Source organism: Haliotis rubra, unplaced genomic scaffold (genome assembly GCF_003918875.1).
Source record: "Haliotis rubra isolate DU_JTF1 unplaced genomic scaffold, ASM391887v1 Scf57, whole genome shotgun sequence".
In the NCBI taxonomy this organism is placed as follows: Eukaryota; Metazoa; Mollusca; class Gastropoda; order Lepetellida; family Haliotidae; genus Haliotis; species Haliotis rubra.
The window spans coordinates 2,426,807-2,442,790 of NW_025767268.1; the positions used below are offsets into that span (position 1 = coordinate 2,426,807).

A 15,984-nucleotide genomic window follows, 5' to 3' on the forward strand; every position below is an offset into this window, starting at 1 on the left:
ACTGCAGCCCGGCCCGTCATAGTATATTGATTGCTATTTACAAGCTTATTGCATTCCAGGGATATTGTGGTTTATTTGCCTCTTTGATCTAGCCTGCTCTGCATTGTGTGGAGCATGTAGATAACACAAGACGTAGACCTCATTAGTGAGGAGTCACGTGGCTGCAAATACACGTGTTCATTGCTTTCCCATTTGTTTCGGCCATTTGTTGTCTTGATACTTACACACATACAGCGATATTGACAACTTGAAACAAACACGTTGAATGTGGGTGGGTTTGGCTCACGGATGCGGTACAAATTCGCTACATATTTCCGAGAATTATAAGGTCAGATAGTACATATGTCGTGTGCTGTATGCCGTGTACACCTGTATATCACAATGCTGCTCGTAGTCACTCAGGTGATAGTAATGGAGTGTGTTGTCTATTGCTTGTTGATTTCAGCGTGCTTCACGTACATTTCATTAATCACGACTGCGCATGACAGCCGTGCCCGCCATATGAAAAGATACTCTTTGTAAATCAAACAGTGTTTTTTATGTATTAAAATTAGCATCACGCGGTTTGGTTTTGTCTCTCGTTAATTCGAAAACAGGCGGTGCGCTATTTGATGTATTATACTGAAACATTATTGTGAACAGTTTTAAGGATGTTATTTAAAGGTATTCTTGAGAAGAACAGGATTCATCCATCAACACAAGATTCACACTAACACGTCCCTAAAAGGTTTATTGTTTATATGAATTATGAATCATATGCAAAGGTTTGCGCGTTGACGTATATTGTAAAATACGTGCATAAACTACAACGGACTAGGCTTTTTACATAAATATATTTGTCCTTTAAATAAGCATAATCGTGTCTTTACACCGCCTCAGGGATGCTAATGCATTAAAATATAACCAGCTCGCGGTTGTAAATGAAACAACGCAAAACACTCGAACTGAATTTCTGCGCATTTGTTTCCAAGAAGACGGAGTGTTTGTCTCCAAGAATAACGCTCTTTCTCAACTTGGACGGTGGAGTTAATATACCTGAAATGGACACGCCGTGCACGCAGATTGACAGGTGATGACTTGCGTGATTGACAGAGCAAATAATTAATCCATTGAATAAGTGCCGCAGCATCGCGGCTCTGTCTGAATCCTGAAATTGATCAATAAAGGAGAGGGTGTTTAAAGATTGTCCGTTGATGTGACTGACAGGTCTCCTTAATAAATGAAATCAACAACTTTGTGTTTAACAAAGGCTCTGGCCACTTGGAAAGGATTAAATTCGGGGATCGTAAGCACACACATTTTACAGGACATTGAACTGGTCTTTAGCATCGCCCCAACAGACGGATAATGAAGTGACCGCAGCCCGAGTTCCGGGTTTATAGACATCTTCATCTCTGAAAGAACCGCTATGAGACCGTTGAGACTGAAAAGCGGATTTCAACGGAATCTTTTAAAACGGTACCGGGGCCATTTTAGGAATTGTATCAGAAGTCAAGTGATATTTGCTACCACCGGTCTCCGACATGGCGAATATTAGACAAAAATTAAGTGGAAAGACAAATTGTGCAGTCTCCTTCCCTGTAACCAAAAACGCGAGCGGGTTTAAGGCTCGCCCTTCAGTGTTATGTATGAGTGTGCTAAGTGAGGGTAATAACCTTATGGAGTGGTGCCAGAGTGGTGAGAGAGTGGTGAGAGAGCGCCTCGTTCTTCTCCATCTCATGTGTTATACAAACCATTGTAGTCAGTGATCCCAAAAGGACGGTCTGCATGTTAATCTCCCGATCCACACCTGTGTGTTTCAAAATAGGAAGATAATGGAACATCGTCTTTGTTTATTTATTTTTCAAATATTAGGTTTTGTTCAGAGAAAATGTGCAATGATATTTGAAATAACATCTTTCATTTTTCTATGTGACTGATCAGCAAATACAATGTGAACCTTCTGTACTTATTTGTATGTGTGCTTAAAACCATGTCTTTAATAACATTTTAAAACCCCTTCAGATTTACCTTCAATATGTAACTTCGATAACGTAGAAACCCAATGTTATGACATCACTTGTACTTATGATACATCTGCCACATGACGAAGCTGGCGTTTGTATGACCCGTGTACACAACACCTGAGTGAGTGAGTGAGTGTGGTTTAAGTCCCTTTGAACAGCATTTGAGTCAAATCACGGCATGAGAGGAAACCTACAGTGATTTAGATCCGATACGTTTACCCGTCTGGTGTACCCCGCACGTGACTGACAAACCTAGAAATATAATCAGGGTGAATCGGGAATCGAACCCACATCCATAGGATACTGTCACACCAAAGGGACTTAACCGTGTATTGTAACGCCTTAGACGATTTGGACGTTCCTGCCCAATGAATACATGGCAGCAAGATAACATGAAAATTGAAAAAAATAAGTCAACACAAAAGATAACAAGAAAAGTTTATTTATGTAGCTCTGATTAACATATTGACAGAGCCGAGATAGACTGTGTATATGAAGACATAACTTGCGATAATAAATGTTCGATAAAATCCCCCTCATATTCCCGACGGTACATTAAATACATAGCACTACAGGATGAAATGATCTATACAAAATACCTACAGCCGTCAAATGTACAGGAAAAATTTACAAATTTAAATAAATAATTCAAACATTTTTTTAAATTGACAAACAGCGTGATATTAAGCTGAATTCAAACTACAAATATAAATAGATTCTAATTTAAGTGTGGAAATAATAAGAGATGATTGTTTTACAAGTTTATTAAAAGTGGAAATTATGTTTTTCATACTTACATGTCTATTTTTCTGACCCTGCTCCTGCAGATATTATTTTCATAATTTTCAATATGTTTTCTTGCAATGAATATTTTATGCTTACATTTTTGTGCTAAAGTTCGATATTTATGATGCACTACATGACAAAACTGAATAGACACTATTGTTTTCGTGCCCCATGCGACACTACAAATAAAGTGTTTTTGACGATTGAGTAAACATTTACATTTTTGTGTTCATTTATTGATTACAGTACCTTTGTCATGGGATTATGACATTTGATTATATATGAATCATAATTTAACTGATGACTTTAAACATGTGTTATTTTTAAGAAACTAATCGTTTCCCGTGTTTACTGCAAATGCATCTCATACAAGAAACATTCATCCAACCTGCCTGACTGCATCAGTTAGGCAAATAAAATTACAAAACAAAAACGCATTTGCCTTCTAAAACTTTCAAAACCACGTCAAAGGCGTGGTCGGAGTCTACTGGCAACAAGTACACTAAGAAAACATTCACAAATTGTGCAATTGAAACATTTATACACGATGACCATGAATAAGCAATACTCCATCTTCAAATATTGCAAAGTGTGATGCACACTAGTTATCGCCCCTGGTTCATGGGCAATGTAAGTTCATCAACGGTGTCATGACGATGAAGCAGCTGAATAAGTCCAACTATGCTTGGTACTTTACAAAAAACCCAAAAACAATAACAAGGCTTTGTCTGTATGTGGTCATTGAACTTCAAATGTAAACTCGATTGAAGATAAATCTTTAGAAAAAAATCTGTTTATCAATTATCAGTAACAAACATCTTGTGACGTCGAGCCCTTGAAAGTGTTCCTTTCAGTGTGATCTTCGCCAGCTATCGTTTTTCGTTTCGTTTCGCCTGTCCAGAATTTAGGTGCAAAGAAAGGGAGATAACTCCTCCTAGGTGACTGAGGTACACATAGTTGCGTAGCGTTGATGAAAAAGCACTGAAGTGGGTCATACTTTCAGTCGAGCGATAATTTGGAATTAGCACAGAATGAAGAAAGTTGTGAGTATGCCAAACTACTAGCGCTCATGTTGGCAGAAAGGCCGCCTAGAGAGGGACCAAGATTCGCTGTCCCAGAGTTCTTGTGTCCGCCTAGACTCAGAGAACTTCCGGTGTAGGGGGCGCTGGTGGAGAGAGCGCTCTCCCACGGTTGACTAGCTGAAGGTAGAGGGGTCTTGTCCTCCATGACACGAGAGGATTCGGGGAAGGGACGCATGCCCACTCCGTTAAGGTACGAATTGTCCGACGTTGCCACTCGCGCCAAAGACCAAATCTTTGGTCGGAGTCCATTTTGTTCACCATTGTTTCCTACGTCAGCAAAACTGCAGTTGACGTCACTTAAACCTGAATCATTGCTGTTGGAGCAGAGAGAGTCGGGGCGTTTGTGTTCGTGGGGGGAGGGGCCGTTTACTACGTTCATTTGCCCGGGGGGTGAAGCTACAGAGAGATGGGTTGTCTCCCCTAGTGGTCTGTCAATCACAGCCTTATCAGCCTCGCTCTGGAAATGTGATGTTTGACTGACGTTGTCAAAGCCTGCCAGAGGGTCTTTGCTCATGTCTGAAAAAAAGAAGACACGTTTTACGTCTGGGACATGAAAAAATTAAACATCAAGTTTATCTGAAAGACACGAGATATATCTGTGTACATATTTACATATACAACATATAAGTTAAACACACACGTATCACCCTTTCGGAAACAACGTGTTAGATAAGTAGCTAGTTTTATTATTCTCAAGTGTAACGAGATGCTTATCAAATGCCCTAATGTCTTGAATTTAGCAAAATGGAATGGAAAATACACGCTGGTCGCATATTTGAAAGGAAATTAATATTTAGGATCGGGGAAACTAATCATAAACAGATAAGCCTATCCAACGCTAATGACCAAATAATCGCAGAGAGTTATTTGTAGAAACGGGTTTCCTAGCTAATTCACATTATCTAAATCTGCTAAAACTCCACCACACTGCGTTTTGTCCGTATTTCACGCCAATGCACTCAACTCGTTATCAAGAACGTATAAATGAGTCTAGTTTGGGGCAAAAAAATGAGTCAAAGAACAGCGCTTTATCAAATTAAATCTCGCGTAGTGTAGCCACATTAACACATACTGGTAACACTTTTGCAAATCAATAAACAAAAGTGTAAGCAAATGCGTTATGGATTTTATATCTTGACGGGGAATTCGTTCATTATAGACAAAACGCGATATGAGGTCTGTAGTCCAACGGCAATGCGTACGCTCCTTATCGTCGCATCTCTGCTATCGCAGAGGCCATGCTCGCTGGCTGTCATTCCCAAGCAAAATAGCTGTATTCATTTGCACTTTGACTTTCAGGACGATATTTCCATTGTAAAATTGTCATTCTATGTCAGAAAAGGGAGCTTCGGTTTAATAGTGTGTGAAAATCAGATTTCGAATCTCTCAGAAACAATTACTGCGCAACACACGGGGGACAACCAACTCCTCTTCGTCCATTTAGAGCAGGTCCCATAGGGACGACCCGTTTCTAACAGAATTGATCCCTCAGCGACTCCCGTTTCCTGTGTGTGCCGGCGCACTGGCCCCAAGATCCCCTCTCGTTGATAAATCCCGTAAAAAGAGTTGATGAGAAATGACTACACTTTCAAACACGGGATCATAGGCTAGGAATCAATGGTATCACTGAAATGGAGTTTGGAAGCTTTATATTGCCTGTGTAAATACCCACTGTCTTAATGACCATGCCTCGAAATAATTGTGATGAGTCGAATGGGTCAAACGTTGGATCAACACATTAAAAGCTCGTGGAACCGCGAGGTAATGGCTACCTCCTCGATACCATTTCCAGATTCCTTTTTTAGAATATTTTTCTGAAATTTATCATTTAGACGTGCAAACAAAACTGGCTGGTTTTAGGTGCGTGATTGTCTGTGTGTGGTTGACGGTGTGTGGCAGTCCCGAATGAAAGCTGTTGTGATATTTACGAGCGATAACATCACTTGACAAAAGTGCGTTTTGAAAATATGGTTATGGCTCTGGCTGTGTCTGTGTTATCATAGTCAACACGATCATCTTTTGCATCATCATCATCATCATCATTTCAACCATCACATCATCATCTTTTAACCATCACCATCATCAATTACCTTCACCATCATTATCTTTCCTCATCGTCAGTATTATAGCAGTCTCAGTAAACTTAATAATAATGTCCATTTATATAGCGCCAAACTCCACACTAGGTATGCTCATAGCGCTAACAATCAAGGCACAGCACATTATTACCCCGGATAACCCAAGCTGCCTGTTAGGCGCTAGAAGGTTATAGTCATATGACTTTTTCCACCGGGTACCCATTTCCTGCTGGGTGAACAGAGACAATTTTGAACAAACTCACTTGCCTAAGGTGAGACCACATGTGTCACATGTGCTTCGTTGTGGGGCAGGACTCAAGTCCTAGAAACTCTCAGGAGTCAAGCTGCCAAACACGGTCACTCATCCAAAGACTCTCCGAGCTCGACGCTGCTTAACTTCACCGATTGTGACCTGAGCTTTGACCACAGGACTACGAGCCACCATAATACTGAGCCTAAGTTTACTTAGACTGCTATTATAGCTTTTTACAGTCAATTATATTAGTTGTTACAATATGGTTCTCGACGTCGGAGCGTGGTATGAACGATGGTTACACATAATTTCTCAATATATGTATCCCTTACGGAACCTTACTGCTTTGAATGTCTCAAAATCCGGAAAACTCGAACGTTTCCCCACGTCACCACGAGTTCGATACAACGAGGTATATATACTATCATCTATTATACATTTTAGACTGTGCTCAAGAAAATCACAAAATGTTAAAACACGTGTCTCTAAATCATCAGTGTTCTCAAGTATGTTGCACTAAAATAGATTCTGCTTACATATATAGTTACCGTAACAAATAAACAACGTCGTAGACAAACCACCACCGACGCATGTTTGATCACACAGGCAACGCAAGCATGGCAAAACAATTCCATGTTTACCTAACAAAGACAACCCACTGACAGTGAAATATTGAAAAGAATATCTCATAATATTTCTCGGATTTTCCTCCATATTTCGAATGACAGAGGCGGCGGTATTTATTTGGGGCAGCTCCCCCCGGGGGCACGGGGGTAATTAATGAGGGGAAGGGGATGAGATGACGCCAGCAGCACGGAGATGTATGAGGCGGGGATGGCTCCCTGAATGTTGCCTGGCTTATCTCCCACAGGTATTCTACCTGTCAGCAGTCACCCTACGCCAGACTGGCGGCTTGGTACTTGACGTAAAGCAGGGTACAAATTATATCTTTCAATTTCTAAATCCTTATCTGTCGTATGTTCCCAGTGGCTGTGGATCTCATCTACAGACAATCCATATCTACATCCGTCTTGGGATTACTACCTATACCCACTGCTGTCTGAAAATTCCAATGATATTGTGATCTTCCTTAAATATCAGAACCTCTTATTTGGCTCTAGAATACAAATAAATAAATAAATAAATAAATAAATAAATAAATAAATAAATAAATAAATAAATAAATAAATAAATAAATAAATAAATAAATAAATAAATAAATAAATAAATAAATAAATAAATAAATAAATACTCGAACCTTTCTATGAAAACCCTCACCTTCGAAACCCGCACCCCCTCCCCAACCCTTTGTCACCCAAACTTAACCCTTCCTCAGGCTCTACTTCGCCTAAACTAACCCCATAGCCTCATATTCAATCGAACAGGGCGCCTCCTATAATTATCATTGTTGCAATTTACAACACCTGATGAAGATTATCTGTTTCATCATCACCATCATCATCGCCGAGTCATCCACAACAATCATCCTGGCTAAGTAGAATACTTTATGAGCTGTGAGGAGTCTTGCATGTCCTTTGTGACATTAACATCTAATGTCCCGTGTGTCGAGTGGATTGTTTCTGTTATCGTCCAAATACACCCCGTGTTCCCATGTACCACACTTCTCACTTTTCCCCAGCTGTTAGAGAGACGACCCTTAAATAAAAGTTCCAGCGCTAGGGAGTAATCCCCAACTACCTGCCGAAACAGGTTCCATTGCACATAAGACAATCTGGGGGTGAATATTACATGAAAGGATCACGAGATATTACTGATGACACCGGGAGTTTGCATATGGCACTCCCTGCGTGAAATTCATCGTTATTTACAACACTACCATCTCGCAGTGGGTTTGTGACGCCGAGGAGTTAAAAATCTAATTTTGTATTTGATCACAAATTACCATAACCATACCAGTGCAATATGCAGCAGCCAAAATCATGTGCCAAATCTATGCACCCTCACAGCTGTTGCATAGGTGAAACCGGTACCAAACAGAATCCCCAGTCATTCCTTAAACAAAAACCTCAAACGTTTTGACGCGACTTTTGAACAGATCGTTTACGTCGAGTGGCATTTGAAGAATCTGACTTCGTATGATCTTTGAAGCATCTGACGTCGTATGACATTAGAATGTGACTTCAAAACTACGTGTTGGCATAAAAAAGAACAACGAAGATTAAAAAATCATGTTGTTTTCTGAGCGCTGTACTTGATGACGGACAACTTTGTATTTCGCACGAAAGAAACGAGACCTTATTTTGCACTTGCAGGTGACCAGTCAACTTGTGTGCATTGATTCATCCGACATGTACAGTTCCACCAGAGACCCTCCATTATACAGACCGACCCACTCCCCACCTTCATATTCACCCGATCATATTCTCCCATCCTGTGTATTCACAAATATTCTTCTTTATGTTAAGTTATATTCTCTCCATGTATATATTCAAACATATTCTCCTCGCCTTTACATTATCTCTTATCCTTCACCTCCACATTCAGAAATATTCTCCTCGTAGATATATTAACATATATTCCCGCCATGTTTATATTCACTTATATTCTCCCCACCTTTATATTCACTGTTACTATACACCTCCATATTCAGAAATATTCTCCTCGTAGATATATTAACATATATTCCCGCCATGTTTATATTCACATATATTCTCCCCACCTTTAGATTCACTGTTACTATCCACCTCCATATTCAGAAATATTCTTCTCGTATTTATATATTAACATATATTCCCGCCATGTTTATATTCACGTATAATCTCCCCACCTTTATATTCACTCTTCCTCTCCAGCTCCATATTCACAAATATTCTTCTCGTATATATAAATTAACTTATATTTCCGCCATGTTTATATTCACGTATATTCTCCCAACCTTTATATTCACTCTTCTTCCTCCACCTCCATATTCACAAATATTCCCTTCAGTCGCAGGTGGCTATTGTCGCTTTAAGCTGCTATCCTGTACTAGGTATTATGATGGACTGCAATGTACACTGACCGATGGCCTAAAAACTGAAATAAACACGATTAGCTTTCATATTCTCCCTTGCACCTGTGCACACACCCCACACCCCTAACCCTTGCCCTCACCCCTCTACTCCACATCTCCCAACCCACCGTCTCAGCCCGAATTCCCCAACCCCCCACCTGTTACCCTCGCTTCTCAACACGATTTATGCATGGTGTAATCAAGTAGAAATTACTTCTATTTCCAGTAGAGTAGAGTCGGCAATAACGACATAATGATGCTATTATACCTGGCTCCGCAGGCGAGGATTAAGACTGAAATACCTCACTGTTATTTATTGAAGTTATATTTAAATTATAATACGGGTGTTAAATTTATGAAAGAATGAAGCGGGGCAATAAGCATTGTGGAAATATCAAATTCTCATCCAAATAACATTAATATAATTTTGTATATGAGTTACGATTGAATGACGGTAATTATATGGAAATATTACTTCAAAATGAACTGCCCGCACAGACAATTATACAATAAACAAATGTTAGATTAGCTAAGCAGTGGGTCACTGACTTTTCAGTTTGTGTTTGAGTGAGTTTACTTTTACGCCGCTTTTAGCAATGTTTCAGCAATGGGCTTCATACATTGTACCCATGTGGAGAATCGAACCCGGTCTTTGGTGTGAGCGAACGCTTTATCTACTAGGCTACCCCACCGCCCCTAGTTTGAGCTTGGAGACAGGCGACAACAACATTCCCTATTTGGCTCTGAAACTGTCGCGAAGCCATATAATTACCTACCCCTATGGAAATGAAATATTTACATTGAACATATTGAACTAATTATATTTCAAATTCTCTAACAGATGAGGGGCGGTGGGGTAGCCTAGTGCGTTGGCTCGTCACGCCGAAGACCCGGGTTCGAATCCCCACATGGGTACAATGTGTGAAGCCCATTTCTGGTGTCCCCCGCCGTGATATTGCTGGAATATTGCTGAAAGCGGCGTAAAACCAAACTCACTCACTCACTCCACCCAGCCCTAACTGTGTGCAAAAACTCTAAATGAAGCAATGCTGTTTCTGAATCACCCATCTCACTTGGGCACCTTCAATTTAGATGAGGTTCTTTGTTTCTATCAAAATTTTCAGGACTAAGCCTTAGTTAACATGTTCGGGGAATTTCAAATTTGAAATGTTAATGCGAAACAAGAAATTGTATTGCATACTTTAAATAAATGAAAAAAGAACATTAAAACAATTGAGGTCAGTCTAACAGATGACATCACATCCCAGTAGAATTTCCAATGTCAGAATCAAAATATATTTGTTAAGCTGTACGAAATATTCTGATAAAATTGACGACAAACGAGTGATTGAAGGCATGAACAATGAACTATGCCACTTGTGTATGTCAACAGACGTCAAAAGACGGTACTTAATGTCACCCTGCCTGGTGCTCCTGGGCGTTACACCGAAGACCCAGGTTCGATTCCCCACATGGTTAAAATGTGTGAAACCCATTTCTGGTGTCCCCCGTCGTGATATTGCTGACATAATGCTAAAGGTGGCGTAAAACTAAACTCACTCACTCCCTTTTGGAAGACGCGACTAGATGGATGTGATGGTCAGGCTCGGTGTATGACACTTTCAGCACAGCAACACTGTTTAGGTATGACAACACTCTTTCACCATGACAACACAGTTTCAGCATGACAACAAAGTTTCATCATGACAGCACTGTTTCAGCATAAGAGCACTGTTTCAGCATGACAACACTTGCATCTTAACAGCAGACAATGCCGAAGCATGTCATCAACATGAAGTATTTATTTCACTTTCATTGCAATCTGTGACAAGACTTGTAGACGCCTATTACAACGCCGAGACTGTAAAACGTCTACTGGATATGAAACTGACAAATCTGCAATTAAATGTCCTTATAAAGTTTTGTGTAAACCATGTCGTGTGCCTGGGGCAGCCAGGATTGTCCGACAACCACGAGAATCTCGGACTTCAAGAACAATTAATGAAACAGGACCCGATCTCATTACCTCACTGAACAATCTAGATTATGCAGAGTATTAGGTTTTCATTTTGTTTCGTTAATACTCTGGCCCCTTCCTTCCCTGACGTAGACTTTTAGCCGAATTAAAAAAAACATGACGTACAACTAGCAGTCGTGTCATTTTAAACTCGAGTGAAACTTTGAGGGATTTCAGATTTGAGTCGGTGATGTCGCTTCCCAAACAAATCTGTGATGTGAATGTGTTTATCACAACAGAAGGTCGCTGTCGCTCAATTTGAAACAACTGTTCGCCTTGGTTTGCCAGGAGTGAGCATGTAAATAGTGTTTGGCAGGTTTAAACACCACACCATTTGGGAATCGAACCTCGAACTTCACGATGGCTGATGAGCTAACACCTTTCCCACAGCGTTCATGATTAACGGAATGCATTGGTAACAGTGTGCATATTATCGAAATTGGTTGACGTATGGGGGGTTACAATTTGAACAACCGAGTTATCAACCTACGTGTCATATTAATTGGTGCATGGGATTCCTGATTTGAATATTGTTCCTTAGCAACCGATGCTGTTCGTATATGGCGACGAAGGGGATGGAGGACAGGATCCGTGGCTTGGGTGATGCTACCATTTACGAGCGTTGATTCTAATGCTGTCAGTCACTGGATTGTCTGATCCAAACGACTGTTTGAGGCTTGTCTCATGTACCATTCACGTGTATTGATTCGAATAATGGCAGTCACTGGATTGTCTAGTCCAAACGACTATTTGCATACCGGAATAATTGTGAATGCCTTTAAGCAAAAACCATATTAAATATACAATAATAAGACGATATCCAATTCCCTCGCTATATGTTGCTCTGTAAACAAATCCATTCAGTGGTCATTAAGAAGACTTTGACATGAGGAACCTGTGGGCATTTTCACACGCCCTATACCACAAGTCTTTGGGGTGTTGCGTTATATTTGTGTTTCAGTATACGATCAATTTTCCCGATTAAGCAACCTTTATCAATCACTGACAGTTTAAGGAAGCTACCACCTGAAGCCATTTTGGCGTGACTTGTGTCACGTGCTTTGGATATACGTTTCAGCTGTCAATCAATCACGTGACGTATTATAGATTTCCCAGGACACCGTGACATACACTTCGATCGGATAAGCGTCAATTAGCGGACACTTAACCTGTCATAGACTAATGAGCGCCAGATAAGTAACAGTATATCTTTACGGGTTCCCACGATCGTGAGCGAGTGACTATGGTTTTACGCCGCATTAGGCAGACAAAGTTCTTAAAACGTACATGGATCGGTTACGTCAGAGTATGTGCATTCATTTCATTTATTTACGGAAAGACATTTTTAATAAGTAAGCTTCTCAATTATTTTTTCACAGGACTGTTAAATTATTACAGAAATTTATTGTAGACTTAAAGGTTAATTTATTTGATATGACATGCCGCTTGCCAACCTGATGCACGACTTTATCCTATGTTATGACCCATAAATGGAGTTTTCACACCTCGTATTCACTGGCACTAATGTCCCTGTGAGAAGTATGTGAGTGGCAGGCGCTACCGGTACAGCAGGACATCTTTCACTGTTTCACGAGGGTTTCACTCATTTTGGGGACCCATTCATATTTTTTTCCCATTGTTTTGGCTTTCGGGCAACGGAAACTGTTTCGGCGGGTATTTGAGACTGATTTTTTCCTAGCCGTGACTCTTTGAAGTTTTGTACAAGCTAAACTTGAAACCAGATCTCCCGGCGATACCACCACATTATCTACTGTGCCACCTGGTATTTCCCCCGGGATCTCTTATGCATCCCATCCGAGAACACCCCCATCTTGTCGCAGAGTTACAATTTGTACGATTGGGTTGCTTAGGGACCGTTCATAATTTATGGCTAGGGGGGGTGATGATGATTTTTATGGAGATGCATGTACACCGAAATGAGGTTGTTTCAAACATCGGATAATCTGGCCCAGGCTTGTATGTTTACTGGGTGTGATAGTGAGTGAGCGAGCAAGTTTAGTTTTACGCCGCACTCAGCAATATTCCATCGGGCGGTCTGTAAATAATCGAGTCTGGACCAGACAATCCAGTGATCAACAGCATGAGCATCGGTCTGCGCAATTGGGAACCGATGATATGTGTCAACCAAGTCAGCGAGCCTGACCACCCGATCCCGTTAGTCGCATCTCTTACGACTAGCATGGGTTACTGAAGATCAATATTCTAACCCGGACCTTCACGGGTCACTGGGTGTGATAGTGCTTATCATTGCTGATAGTTTGCGTTTTTCTCTGTCCATTTATTTGTCTTTTGACAGACCTTTCTGACATCCTAACCAACACCCTCCTAATACTTATTTCAACACATGGGTACAATGTGTCATGCAAGCCCATTTCTGGTGTCCCCGCCTTGATATTGCTGAAATGTTGCTAAAAGTGGCGTAAAATCATACTAACTAACTCACTCACTCACTTATTTCAACGTTCAACTGACAATGATTCAATGCTCAAATTTTGAACATACCTATTGTTTCTTTATCTTGATCCTTATCATCTTTGTCATTGTCTTCATCTTTGTCTACATCGTCGTCATCGCTGTCGTGACATTTGTCGTCGTCGTCCCCATCGCCAGATCTGTTCCGAGGAGACCACGTCATTTTATTTTCTTTCTTTAGCCTCCTTCTGGCGTTGGCAAACCACGTGGACACTTGGGTCAAGGTCATCTTTGTGATGATGGCCAGCATGATCTTCTCCCCCTTTGTGGGGTAGGGGTTCTTTTTATGTTCGTACAGCCAGGCTTTCAGGGTGTTCGTATTTTCTCTTGTTGCGTTTTTGCGCCTTGCTGCACTGTTCAGATCCATTGTTCCGTACCTGCAAACAAATTGCGCTGCTTGAATATTGACTCGTGTGTTGGTTGGTTGGTTGTTTAATGCCGCATTCAGCAATATTCCAGCTATATGGCGGCGGTCTGTAAATAATCGAGTCTGGACCAGACAATCCAGTGATCAACAGCATGAGCATCGATCTACGCAATTGGGATACGATGACATGTGTCAGCGACAAGCATGGGTTGCTGAAGACCAATTCTAACCCTGAAATTCACAGGTAGAGTGAGTGTTGAAACATTGGTGTTGGCGCACTAATATATACACATGTTGCGAATACAGGACGTGTTGCAGTGTTCTTCAAATTTCTGAAAGGGGGTAGACTCCATCCTCTGAAGCTGTAGTGCAGTGGGGCTTGATTAGTATGCAGCTCAAAAGAAGTTAAGGGCATTCGATTCTTTAATATCTCTATAGTTAATATGTCAGTTTCTAACATATTACCTACAGTAATATAAAACATTGTGTGATCCTGAACTTCTTTCGAGCAGTATATTAAGCGTACTTGGAATTAGTCATCAACTACCGGTACAGATGGCATATACCCAGCCTGAAGTGTATAGCATAGTGAACATGATGATAAATAGGGTAATTTGATAATATATCTCCAATAATTCAAAAGGAGAACACCAGACAAGCGTCCATCAGTGCACATTCAACAGGTCAAAGTGTCACTCCGTGCTGTCTATTTCAAATGGTGACCGTAATAGGTTTAATAACTACATGTAACGGTAGAATCAATCAAATCTGCCTAACACCAGGACCGTCTTGCAGACAATGACCTTAGTGCTGATACAATGGTCAGTCCCTTACATTAACTGAGACTTGCATTAGTGCTAAGGTTCTTTTATGCAACTGGTCCCAACTGGACACCAGTTGGGTAGTTCTTACTATATAGATAAGTGTCCTTTTAAAAGAACTATTTATTATTATTTCCTATGTCTACATACAGTACTCTTGCAATGACTGCAATAATAAATAATATATATACATGTAATAATATGATAATATTAATAGGCGGTTATCAAAATGCTTGCATAAAAACTAACATGGCAATTAAATTAAATAACTTGCAGCAACACGACAATATTGAATAAAAATTAAAATTGATAAATTATTTTAAAAATTGCAAAATTTGTTAAACCATCTCTAAGCCCACGTGCTAATCTGGCAATGTCACATTAACATTAATATGTTTATTACTTTTATCTATAAGCTGCTATAACGGAATTTGCTTTTAGAGAATGTCACATGTCAATGGCATTTGAAGACCTGTCAATTTCTGTCATTTAAGGCCTCTTCAATCTGTCATGGGGACGTTTAACAAACGTAAGTGTATTAATCATATTGCGCGTAGTTCAGTCACACCTCGGTTGAGTGGGGTACTGCCGGTTTGTTTGAAATCGAATTATCGTGCCAGGTATATCTTATCTGGAAATACCGGAGTCCGCCTCTGTGTCTGCTCAACCCACTACCCCCTCAAGCATCGGGGTGGTGAGGCAACAACCTAGCCCCGGGGGGCCAGGGGTCACTCACGTAACTCAAGTTCCACAGTCTTAGGGTCAATGTATTTTTTGCACTTTTTTCTACGAAATATACAGCTGTACATTTCATGACTCTTGTATAGTCAGTTATCCGTGACAGGAGTGTTGATTTCAACAAGAAACATGTATATTTCATCAAAGGGAAATATATCAAGACTGCATTGTATGTAAGTATGGTTGTAACGTCAGAGACGAGGCAATGCATTTTAGCATCAACCAATTGCGATTTAAATGTAAGTTAAGATTCACTATGAAGTGTTTTCATCGTATTCTAAAACCGACAGTTCAACACAGTAACATTCACACAGTTAACACTAAACCAAG

The 15,984-nt window shown here is 40.4% G+C and overlaps 1 protein-coding gene across 2 annotated transcripts in view; it reads right to left on the reverse strand.

The window, feature by feature from the left end:
- Nucleotides 1–2,432: 2,432 nt before the first annotated feature.
- Nucleotides 2,433–15,984, reverse strand: part of LOC124254316 (homeobox protein caupolican-like) — a 36,026-nt gene continuing 22,474 nt past the window's right edge. For both annotated transcript variants that reach the window (XM_046688237.1, XM_046688236.1), the window contains exons 4-5: nt 13,759–14,105; nt 2,433–4,390 (exon numbers count right to left, since the gene is read on the reverse strand). In XM_046688237.1, coding sequence (XP_046544193.1) covers nt 3,792–4,390; nt 13,759–14,105 — 946 coding nt within the window. In that variant the 3' untranslated portion in view covers nt 2,433–3,791. The remainder of the gene's footprint in view (nt 4,391–13,758; nt 14,106–15,984) is intronic.